The sequence below is a fragment of the Primulina tabacum genome, chromosome 15, assembly GCF_025594145.1.
Source record: "Primulina tabacum isolate GXHZ01 chromosome 15, ASM2559414v2, whole genome shotgun sequence".
NCBI lineage: Eukaryota > Viridiplantae > Streptophyta > Magnoliopsida > Lamiales > Gesneriaceae > Primulina > Primulina tabacum.
The window spans coordinates 30,128,135-30,141,404 of NC_134564.1; the positions used below are offsets into that span (position 1 = coordinate 30,128,135).

Here is a 13,270-nt window from a genome sequence, read left to right on the forward strand (position 1 = left end):
ATTATATTGTTAAATTTATAAATAAATAGTAAACAAAAAGAATATTCTAGGAATATACTTTTTAGTGTAAGATTTGAAGTAAATGGATTGAAGATGAATGTTATATTTGTGAAGAAACTGCACTATTTTGGTGTAGAAACTGCACCAAAATAGATTTATGAGTTGGAGATGGCCTTACAGGTTCAAGAGGTGGCTTCCATCATGTAGCACTTTGCCCCGCAGGTTCAAGAGGTGACTCACATGCACGTAGCACTTTGCCCCGCATATCACTTATTTCCCGGTGTTCCTTGCTGGTGATCGGCTCTGATACCATTCTGTCACGTCCCGAGCCCTGGCTCGCGGCTGCATGACTGCACAATGGGTCCCTATAGCAACTACTTCGTATTCGTCCTCTCTTTACGAAAATGATTAACTCAAGTTGCTATAGAAGTCCATTATAAACTTATTTTTAAAATCTTTGATTTTTAAGATGTGAGACAATGGTATCACAAATGTACTACCCATTATGGACTAAATTGATTCATGAATTTTCAACGCCAACATAATAAATGACAACTAAATTTTGATTTATTTGGAAGAAATTATATTTGTTTTTTTTTTCCTACGAAACTTGCATGTTTGTCATTTTTTTGTTATGTTACAAGTATTAATAGTCTTAATCTATTAATGTACAATTTCTTCGATTTTAGTCTTCTGTTTCATAAAACTGCTAACATGCATGAGATCAACAACATGTGGTGACCTACCAGCAATTTTTTGTGTTATATCATCATTTTTTAATTTTACGTTTGTACTCGATGAAATTGACTAAATTTACAAAAAATACAAGTTAATTGACTAAAATTATAAATTGAACGAGAACATGACAAACAAAAAACATTCAATTTACATCTTTAAAAGTGTAACTGAGCCGATTTATTTGAGGCATACAATCCCTTGAAAATTAAGCCATAAACACGACATTTAAATCAGAAGTAAAGATTACAGCTCGTTCTCCTGTCAGACATGCATGGATGATCAGATTCAGATATTAATTAAAGAGATCCCTCACTTCCATTGTTAAAAATCTCATCTCCAAAAATGTGATTGAATGTTCATTTTTCAGTTCCTTCATGGGTTTAGACACACACACACACACATATATAATTTCTAAAATTGAAGATTAATTTTTAAATTCATACGAGCCTATAGGAGATTATATAATATTTAATAATACTTTATATATATACTCTCAAGGAAGAAATAGAAAGAATAATCAATTTTATTAGTTGGAAAATAATGGTATGTCTAACGTCTAGCCGTATCCCTTTCATTATTATTTTCTGGTTGTTCTCAAATATTATCGCAGGAAAACGAGAATTTTTAAGATCTGTAGCTTGCATTTCTGAAGTGCAAGAGGGCTTATGTTTCTTGGCAAATGCAGCAGTCCAATATATACAATGTCTTGTGCTTTTGGGTCAAGTTTATGGGAATTAAAAACACCTTCGTGTCCAGTTTCTGGCACCGTAGCTTAAAAAACTAGGCTATAAATATATTAATCATACTAAACATTATTGACAATGGGTTTTTGCTACAAACCATACTTTTTTAACATAATAATAGCTAGTAAACATATAAACTAGTACTGTTTTATTACTATCGGAAATTATTATAAATTCGAGCTTTTTCTAGCTACATCTTGAGACTTTTTAACTTCATGGAACTATATAACCTGCAGCAGAAGTGAGTACAAAAATTATTAAAATATGGATCTTGTGAATATTTGCACATCCATGTGCCATATTGGCCGAGATGAGCGTGCAGAATTGTATAAAACATGTTGGAAACATCTACTTACTTCCACATCTGGTTCCATGGGCTAATGGCTTCCCACAAAATCGCGCGACGAAAACCGCTTTCTCCATGCTAACTATTTGCTCAACATCAGTGGTGATGCGCGGACACACAAAAGGAAAGTCGATTGTTTTGACAACAGCACAACATTGTTGAGATGGGTTTTGTGTAGGGCCACTCTTTTGAACATATCTCGCACATTGTTGTACAAGACCTTGGAAATCCCCTTGACATTGTGCAGAAACCATGGTGTTTTCAGCACAAAACAAGGCAAGAACCATCAAAATAACCTTGTATATTGCTATTGCTTCCATTCTTCAGTCTCGAGCTGATGTGAATGTTATGAACAAAGAAGTTGGCTTTTAAATAAGGATATTACATGGGTATCGTGTGTCACTTTGCATGTGTTTTGTGTGAAAAAGGATTGTACCATACGTTGCGAGTTAGGTGCGTGAGCTTTTTAGGTGATGTTACATGCGAACTTGAACTCATGATATTTATATATGACTTGGACCTCTTTTTTGTTAAGTAAGAAAGTTGTCAATTAGCGGCCAAGCAAGCAGAGGAAGAGGAAGATTAGTAGAGATATTAACCTTAATTTCATATTTTATGTGATATATATGTATATGTATATATTATAAAATATCAATTAATTTCACTCTAAATAATGACTGCAGAGATATGGGAATAGACGAATGTTAATTGGTAAGTCGGAAGAATCCGTGCTAGGGTATTTGAGGTCATCATCCACTCACAAAGATTGCTTAAAAAATAAATAAAATATAATATTCACATAATAATTATAGAAAAAAAATTATGATGATAATAGAAAGGTTAATTGCTATATATTTGTCAATATTGTATTGAATATTTATATTTTGAATAAAAAACTTAGAGTAGGTTTCTTGTGAGACGGTTTCACGAATCTTTATATGTGAGACGGGTCAACCCTACCGATATTCACAATGAAAGTAATATTCTTAGTATAAAAAATATTATTTTTTCATTAATTACCCAAATAAGATATCTGTCTCACAAAATTCGACCCGTAAGACCGTCACACAAAAGTTTTCGCCAAAAACTTATTATTTGAGCATCTCCAACCCATCTCTATTTGGAGGAAATCTCCAAAATAGAGTATGGGTTGGTGCTCCAACCCAACTCCAAATGCAATCTCCATTTTAGAGATTGCAATAGTGATCCTCCATTTTTGGACACTATTCATTTGAAGATCAATATAGAGATTATACCAAATTATTGAAATGCCATCATAACAATTGCAAAATAATCCTTTTATATTTTTATGTATTTGTTTTGATCCATTTTATATTATTATATTTCAAATTATTTAATTAATTAATTTTAATGTTAAATAATTTTTATACTTAGTTAATTATTTTAATTGTTTTATTATTTTCATGAATTGATTATAAGTTTATTGTTTATAATAAGTTTGTCGTGATTTATATTTTATGTTTATATTATGAATGTTGTATCTTGTCGTTTATGTTTGTCGTGTAAAAAAATGTTTTGTTTTAAATAAATTGAGTTTAATGCATGTTTTATTGTATTATGTTTATCGAATTAATTAAGTTCGGTTATATAATACATTATGTAATTATAAAATTATATGTGTGTGTTTTTGAAAATGAAAAAACAAAAAGAAATAGAGTATTTTGTAATATTTTTAGAGGATATGGGTTAGAGCATCTCCAACCCATCTCTATTTTGGAGGAAATCTCCAAAATAGAGTATGGGTTGGTGCTCCAACCCAACTCCAAATGCAATCTCCATTTTAGAGATTGCAATAGTGATCCTCCATTTTTGGAGGATCACTATTCATTTGAAGATCAATATGGAGATTCCATCAAATTACTGAAATGCCATCATAACAATGGCAAAATAGTCCTTTTGTATTTTTATGTATTTGTTTTGCTCCATTTTATATTATTATATTTCAAATTATTTATTTAGTTAATTTTAATGTTAAATAATTTTTATACTTAGTTAATTTATTTTAATTTTTTTATTATTGACCATTTGTGGGAGGAGTACAGTACTTCGGAATATTAGTATTTTTAAGGTCAATTTATGTGTTATTCTTTAAACCATATGTGTCGTTTATGTTTGTCGTGATTTATATTTTATGTTTATATTATGAATGTTGTATCTTGTCGTTTATGTTTGTCGTGTCAAAAAAATGTATTATTTTAAATAAATTGAGTTTAATACATGTTTTATTGTATTATGTTTATCGAATTAATTAAATTCGGTTAGATAATACATTATGTAATTATATAATTATATGTGTGTGTTTTTGAAAATGAAAAAAAAGAAATGGAGTATTTTGTAATACAGATCTCTATTTTGGAAGATAAAGGATGAAAAATAGATGATATAGTTTGGAGATGGACTTAGTAAAATCTTGGACACACAAAAATCTCGTCTGTAATATTATATATATATATTATTCAATTTAGATTCACAACATATAAATATAATTTAGATTCACACGCACACACGATATTTTATTCAATTTAGATTCACAACATATAAATATAATTTAGATTCACACGCACACACGATATTTTATTCAATTTAGATTCACAACATATAAATATAATTTCTTTTTAACCATAGAACGCCACCAAATAAGCAGGGTTACAGACACAAACATGAAGCAGCGAAACAAGTAGAAATTCATTTTTTAAAATTAATTCCAAAACCAACAACACTAATCAAGCACTTAATCAAGGCCCAGCCGGCAGCCCTTATCATGGAGAACCAGCAGCATTGGCAACGTCAGCTGGTGGATTGGGCTGGACTGGAGTGCACCAGACTCCTGGAAACGGGCAAAATGTTGGCGACCCGAACCCTGGAATCGGGCTGGGGAAAGATCCACCTAAACCCGGGTTGGGAAAAGATCCACCGAAACCAGGGAAAATTCCAAATGTCTTCAGAGTTCTTGCTCCTGTCACATCCATCGAGAGAACACCAAGAAACACAGTGGTAATCAGAAACAACCTAGCAAAACCCGACTCCATATCGCTCTAGTTTTCTCGGTTCTTCCAATTAATCAGTTACCACAAGTACTCGGGTTCTTGTCTATTTTTATACTAGGGCCTCTGAATTTGTCTTGTAGGCACAGCTTTTTGATACTCACGATGTGATGTGCTCATTGGGAAATGGAAAGGTGAGTTATGAGGATTTAATGGTGGAAGACTGTGCCAGAGGTAAAATGCAACTACTCGTATATTTAGGGGTGTTACGGTATCGAACTATAGTATCGTATACCGTATCGAAAATATCGGTATGGAAAAATTTCATATTGATATCGATATCGAAAATTTGAATATACCGCACATTCGATATACCGAATTTTCGATATGAAAAAAGTTCATACCGGTACCGTACCGACACCGAAAATTTTGTCGGTATATCGAAATATTTTTTCGGTATACCGAACTTAAATTTAAAAATAATAATAATAAAAAATTATTTTCGGTATTTCGGTATATACCGAAATACTGAAGAAAAAAATATTCCGTACCGATACCGAAAATTTCGGTACGGTATCACGATTTTTTCGGTAAGTTCGGTATTTTTTCGGTACGATTTTTCGATACTTATATTTGTGTTCATTGAATGTTTTTTAACCATCAACTATTAAGTACTGTGATTAATGTTTGACATTTGCTGCCATAAACTCATACGTCATTCATGTTTTTATATGATATTAGTAAAAAAATTAGATATATATGCGAATGCATTGTGTTTACTGATCATGTAGATACTAATATTAGCTATAGTTTGGTACACTGAATAAGAGAATGATCGATAAATAATCTTCATTATTCTACGTTTGATATCTTTTAAAAAAGCTCATGATCCGTGATAATATCATATGACTATGATAAATAATTTTATAAATGGATAAAATATTCTTTTTATGAGATGTGATAATTTTAATTTAATGATAAAAACACCACAAATGACTTAATTGTCCTCAATACATGAAAATCCTAAACCCTATATATGATCAAATTTTAAATTAGTATTACTAAATGATAATTATATAAATGATTTTTATAAATCTCTACTAGCAGGTAGAAATTAAAATCAAATAAATATTTTTATTTATTTTTATATATATTATAAAATATGATAATTATATAAATGAATTCGAGATAATTATATAAATGATTTTTATAAATCTCAATAAAATTATTGGTATCACTCGATTAACCTTAAAAATTGATATTGACTTGAATCACAAAATCATGGACTCGATTATCATATTATGTAAAAATAAATAAATCATGCAAGTACTGTCGGCGCATGCACATATAAGAAATATAAACTCAAACAACAACTTCGAAATTATAAAATTTATTATGATAATGTTAATTTTGTCATTACAATCTAATATATAAATTTAATCACTCTTATTAAAATCATACCAAACATTAAATATAATATCTTACATCTTATTTATCCTTAACTTATCCTTATATTATATATCACATGCTTATCATATCATGTGTAACCAAACTATACCTTAGATTATTATCTTAAATTTATTGCATCTAATAGTCCTTGTTTATTTTTAAATTTTACATATATAGTCACACACACAATGAATTTTAGTGGTATTTACTGGTTAATATCATAATATTAATATGTGATGTACGACATTATAAATGGAAGAAGTTTTGTCACGAGTGGCAACCTTTCCGCTGCTACCCTTTGGGGATAGTTAGATATATAAAATTCTATTTTCAATTTTTAACCTTATTTGATTTCAACTTTGTAACTTAACAAACATTTTAGAATTTTCCTCTCATTTTGCCAATATAGTGACAACCAAATTTGGCACGGTTGTCTCAATATGAAAGAGACCATTAACCCCTACTCTCCCTCCCCATAACCCTCCGTTAGGCTTGTCAAATTGGGTCAGGCCCGTCGGGTCGGTCCCGCCCCGCCATAAAAATTGAGCGGGTTGTGTTGATAAAATAGCAGCCCGTTTGGAGGCGGGCCAAACGGGCTCAGTCCGTTTGGGTTGCGGGCCAAACGGGTTGAGCCCATTTGGGTTGCCCGCGAAATTAGGGTAGAAATTTATATTTTTAAGTTTTATATAAAAATTCCTATTTCTTCCTTATTTTTTCTCATGTGCCTAACTTCAATCACTCTGGTAAATTTTTATGCTTCTATTTTTTTTTTTTGAAAATGTTATACTCTCCAGTCTCCTCCTTTTTTTTTAATGTTTAACTCGAACTAATCAAGAATTATCGAAATAATATAGTAAATAAAGTAATTATGTGTATTTTTTAACACATAATATTTTTTGAAATTTACAACCGTCTGTTTCCTCGACTTTCTGTTATCTTCCAATGTTTCTCATTTTTTAAGAAAATGTGGATGGTAAGAGCTAGGTGCCTTGTGCGGACAAACCCTTAAGATCTTTAATTTTTGTTTTCTTGTGAGGAACAAATTCTTAAGAAACTGGAGAAAAGTGTATACTAAAAAAGATTTGAAATTCACATTTAAAAGTTTCATTGTATTTACGGTTGATGATATTACATGAGTTAATTTTTAGTACATGTGTACGATGAAATCTTGTGTGAATTAGAATAAACACTTTATTTTTTTATGGATTTTGTTGATTGTTGTATGCTTTCAATGTCTTATTTCAATGTTTTTAAGTTTTTTATGAAATTATTGGACTGAAATATATTTTTCTTCTATGTTTATTTTAATACTGTTTAGTATTTTTTTTTAAAAAAAAACTAATAAGCGGGTTGGCCCGCCTAACCCGCGGCCCAAGGTGTGTTGGGCTGGGTTGGCCATTTAGAGGCCCTCCATGGCCCGCCCCGCCCCGCCTAATGGGGTTGCGGCGGGTTGCGGGCTGGCCCGCCCCGTCAGCCCGTTTTGACATGTATACCCTCCGTCTTCCGCCTCAATTCTCAATATCTATAAATTATAGATGTCTCACATCGAATATTAAAACCAATAAAGTTTAGTTTATAAACTCATGGAGTGAGACAAATTTTTTGAGGTGATATTAAGAGAGAGGACGTTATCTGTCGGGAAGATTTCATTCCCGATAACGTGACTGGTGGTGGGAGACGACATTTTGGAACTTCCCAAGTAGTCAAATTAATTGGCGGCATTCGAAAACAGGATCTCATTGGGAAGATTATCAGGGGGATTGATAAATAACCAAAATAACGCCCTAAGAATTGCTTCAAAATTGCTGGGTGGATTGTTGGTACCACGTGCAGAATTTGAGATAATAAAACCCGAAAATAAAGAATAAACTGGACATCGAGATTTACGTGGAAAACCCCTAAAAATTATTATGATAAAAACCACGGGCAAGATGAAAAGAATTCCACTATAATATTTTATGGTTTACAACTCACTCACTGTATTTTTAAAGAGAACACACACTCTCTTAATAAAGGAGAACAAAACACCTCACAAATATTATAGAACTAAGCACTCAAATGCTTATAAGATGAGAGAAAACTCGAAGAAGGGATGATTTCAGAATGAAGGGGAAACTCTATTTATAGAGCCCCTTGTCCGTGTGAATACGCGTTAAAAACGCGTATGAACATTCCTCTTCAAATTTGATTCAAATTTGTCAACTGTCCCTTTCATCCATTTAATACACGTTTTTTTAGACTTGCCCATTTTCTTGGTAAAAATCTTGCCGACATTTCTCCCACTTGGAGATTTGATTGAGAATCAAACACATCTCCACACATCTTTTTAATCTTGTCATTCCCTGCTGCTTACGTTTCTGTTAGACCACTTGAGGATCTACACCACTCAAACTTATCAGTGTTTACTGGCTTAGTCAGAAAATCAGCTATGTTATCCTTCGTATGGATCTTCTGCATATCCACGCTTCATTCTTCTACTACTTCCCGCACAAAGTGAAATTGTACTTCAATGTGTTTAGTCCTGGAATGAAAGGTTGGATTCCTTACAATGTGCAAGGCACTCTGACTGTCACAAAACAAAGGAACATTCTCTTGTTTGTATCCGATCTCCTCCAATAACCTTTTAATCCATATTGCCTCCTTGCAACCTTGAGTAGCTGCCATGTATTCTGCCCCTGTTGTAGATAACGCCACAACTGTCTGCAGTTTTGAAACCCAGTTTACTGCTCCCCCTGCAAGTGTAAACACATAACCAGTAGTAGATTTCCTCTTATCAGGATCACCTGCATAATCTAAATCGACATAGCCCCTGAGTGTAAAATCTGATCCTCCATAACATAATGCAGCATTTGAGGTACCCTTAATGTATCTAAGGATTCTCTTAATAGTGCTCCAATGCTCTCGTCCAGGATTCGCCATATACCGACTGACTGCTCCCACTGCTTGAGCAATGTCCGGTCTTGTACAGATCATGGCGAACATCAAACTTCCCACTGCTGATGCATATGATACTCGAGACGTCTTCATCCTCTCTGCTTCACTGCTAGGACACATCTCGGAGGATAACTTGAAGTTAACAAGAAGATGGGTCGATATTGGCTTGCTATCTTGCATGTTGAAGCGTTGCAAGATTTTCTTCAAATAATTTTTCTGGGAAAGCCAAATCTTTCGATTACTTCTGTCTCGGTGAACTTGCATCCCTAGAATCTTGTTTGCTGGTCCCAAGTTCTTCATATCAAATTCCCTAGTCAATTGTGCCTTCAATTCTTGGACATAATCTTTGTTGGGGCCTGCTACCAATATGTCGTCCACATACAACAGTAAAATGATATAATCATCACCAGACCTCTTGAAATATGTACAAGGGTCTGCACTCAGTCTGTTGTATCCAAGGCTCATGATATATGAATCAAATCTCTTGTACCAACATCTCGGCGTCTGTTTGAGATCGTACAGAGATTTCTTCAACCTGCAAACCAAGATCTCTTTGCATATTTCCGCAAAACCTTCTGGCTGGAGCATATAGATTTCTTCTTCAAGATCTTCATGAAGAAATGTCGTTTTCACATCTAGCTGTTCTAGATGTAGGTCAAACACCGCACATAATGCCAACACTACTCTGACTGTTATAAGTCGAACCACAGGAGAAAATATCTCATTGAAGTCAATGCTTTCTTTCTGAGCATACCCTTTACCACCAATCTAGCACGATACCGCTCCACTTGGTATTGCCATCACGCTTGATCTTATAGACTCATCTGTTTCCAATGGCTTTCTTCCCTCGTGGTAGTGTAACAAGATCCCTAGTTTTATTCCTGTCTAATGCCTCCAACTCTTCTTGCATTGCTATCATCCACAAAGATACATTCGAGCTTTGAGTAGCCTCGTGGAAACTCGATGGCTCACCATCCTCTGATAATAGACAATATGCAATGTTGCTTTCAGTAACATAATCTGAAAGCCAAACTGATGGTCTTCTGTCTCGAGTTGACTGCCTCACATTGGAAACCTCAGACTCAACATGTTCTTGTTCTTCGTGCTCTGGTACTGCTTCACAAGAAACTTGACCTTTGTCCGTCTTATTTTCCACCTGAAAAATAGTAGTTTCTGAATTCAATGTGCCTTTGTCTCCCTTTACTTTATCTTCCTCGAAGATAACATCCCTGCTGATGACAAGCTTGTGAATAGTAGGATCCCACAAGCGAAACCCCTTTACTCCATCAGCATAACCCAAGAAGATACATTTTCTGGATTTTGAATCCAACTTCGATCTTTCTTGCTCATTGTACAGAACGTACACAGGACTTCCAAATGTATGCAAATGAGAATAATCTGTCGGCTTTCTTATCCACATCTCCATCGGAGTCATCAGATCAATCGCTACTGAAGGAGAACGATTGATAATATAACAAGCAGACCTGCAGTCCTCAACATAGCTCTTGTTCTGTCCAACAAGGTTCCGTTCATCCGCTCCGCCGTAAACTGTTTTTTGATGCCCTCATGTTGACAATATGCATCAAATTCGTCACTGGTATATTATCTTCCATTGTCAGTCCTCAGACACTTGATTTTCTTTTCTGAATCAAGTTCAACCCGCGCTTTGAAATCTTTGAAGATCTGGAAAACATCTGATTTCTCCTTGATTGGATACACCCAACATCTCCTAGAGAAATTATCAATGAACGAGACAAAGTATCTCGCTCCTCCTAGAGATACAACCGGTGCTTGCCAAACATCCGAATGAATCAGCTCCAGTATGCTTTTGCTCCTAGCAGTAGAAGTGCCAAACTTTAATCTGTGTTGTTTACTGGTAACACAGTGCTCACAAAAAGGTAGTGACATTTTTGTAAGTCCCGGCAGCAGCTTTCGTTCTGAGAGAATTTACAACCCCCGTTCTGACATATGCCCGAGCTTTCTATGCTATAACACTGTTAATTCTTCTCCTGAACCAATTGATGCAACATCTAGTTCTGCCTCTTTGTGTGTTTCTCCCAAAAGAACATACAGATTTGCTGCAATTTTTTCCGCCTTCATAACCACAAGCGCACCCTTCACAATTTTCATGATCCCGTTCTCGATCCGATTTTTGCACCCGATATCATCCAATTGCCCCAAGGACAAAAGATTTTTCGTCAGTCCCTTCACATGTCGTACCTCCTGTATGGTGCGAATGGTGCCATCAAACATTTTAATTTTGATAGTACCGACCCAGCCATTTCCAAGGCATAATCATTTCCCATGAATACAAATCCTCCTGAGACTGGTTCATAATGATCAAACCATTCTCTCCGAGACGTCTTGTGCCACGTCGCTCCTGAATCCATAATCTATGTGTCACAAAATTTGTGCCTGCCTTCTGCAACAGTTGTTGCTTCGCTGAATAATATTTCATCACTGCCTGAAGTACTGGCCACATTTTCTTGAGAACTTTTGTCGATACTCGTACACTCTTTCTTGAAGTGCCCTTTACCGCCACATTTAAAGCAGTAAATATTTTTCTTCTTACTTCTCGACTTTGATCTACCTCGTCTTTGGCTCCCACTAGAGTCACGATCCATAAATCTTCCTCTTATCATCGGCAAAGCCTCTGCCTGCTTCGAAGTTATCAACCTGTCTTCCTTATTCTTGCGCTGGCTTTCTTCTCCGAGAACCGCAGTTAAGACATCTTCGAATCTTAGAAAGCCCATAAGAATATTGTTGGTTATGTTGATGATAAGTTGATCATATGAATCTGGTAGACTTTGAAGTAGAAGCTCCACACGTTCATTTTCCCCTATTTTATACCCCATGAAAGTGAGTTGGGCAAATAGAGTATTTAGTGTATTGATATGGTCGGTCATCGATGAGGATTCCGTCATCCGAAGAGTATATAGCCTTCTCTTTAGGAAAGTCATGTTGTGTAGCGAATTGACCTCGTATATCTTTGTCAGAGTATCCCAGATAACTTTGTTTTTTTTTTTTATCTCAGATATACTTGACAAAACTTCGTCTGCTATAGCCAAGTGTAAATTGGCAACAACATTATCATTCATCTCATTCAACTTTTCATCATCCGTAATCTCCACCGGTCTATTTTCAATAGCCGCCAAGCAATTCTTCTTTCTTAAAACTGCTTGTATCTTTATTTTACACAACATAAAATTGCTTCCGTTGAACTTTGCTATCTCGTACCTTCCCGCCATTATGTCTACAACAATTTTAGAAGCTAGACTGGACAAAATAATCCCGCCTTAAATAAAAAATCTCAAAAAATCTTTTCTGATGTGGAAGATCAGTCTAGGCTGCAACCACAGAGCATACTCAGAATTTTAAGAAATTTTAAACCAAGGCTCTGATACCACTTGTTGGTCCCACGTGCGGAATTTGAGATAATAAAATCCGAAAATAAAGAATAAACTGGACACCGAGATTTACGTGAAAAACTCCTAAAAATTATTAGGGTAAAAACCACGGGCAAGATGAAAAGAATTCCACTATAATATTTTATGGTGTACAACTCATTCACTGTGTTTTCAAAGAGAACACACACTCTCTTAATACAGGAGAACAAAACACCTCACAAATATTATAGAACTAAGCACTCAAATGCTTATAAGATGAGAGAAAACTCGAAGAAGGGATGATTTCAGAATGAAGGGGAGAACTCTATTTATAGAGCCCCTAGTCCGTGTGAATACGCGTTAAAAACGCGTATGAACATTCCTCTTCAAATTTGATTCAAATTTGCCAACTATCTATTTTATCCATTTAATACACGTTTTTCTTGACTGGCCAATTTTCTTTGAAAAAATCTTGCCGACATGGATTTCATACTCTTTTACCCAAAATCCAAGTATCCAACCTGTGTTTTTAGGAGCTATACTTTCTATTTTAATTATGGAGTTTGTCTTCTTCGAAAAAGAAATTTAATGGGAACGAGGAAAATTTTCACAATATTGGAATAAGAATGTGTATTAAATAAAGGTAAAAATGTATATGTAGTGATTTTT

At 34.4% G+C, this 13,270-nt stretch overlaps 1 protein-coding gene across 1 annotated transcript; it reads right to left on the reverse strand.

Moving 5' to 3' along the window:
• Positions 1–1,351: 1,351 nt before the first annotated feature.
• On the reverse strand, positions 1,352–2,180 carry LOC142527559 (uncharacterized). The gene is made up of 2 exons (XM_075632398.1): positions 1,838–2,180; positions 1,352–1,711 (listed from the first exon to the last, which is right to left on the reverse strand). The coding sequence occupies exons 1-2, from the start codon at positions 2,145–2,147 to the stop codon at positions 1,695–1,697; spliced, it is 327 nt and encodes a 108-aa protein (XP_075488513.1). The 5' UTR covers positions 2,148–2,180; the 3' UTR covers positions 1,352–1,694.
• Positions 2,181–13,270: the final 11,090 nt, after the last annotated feature.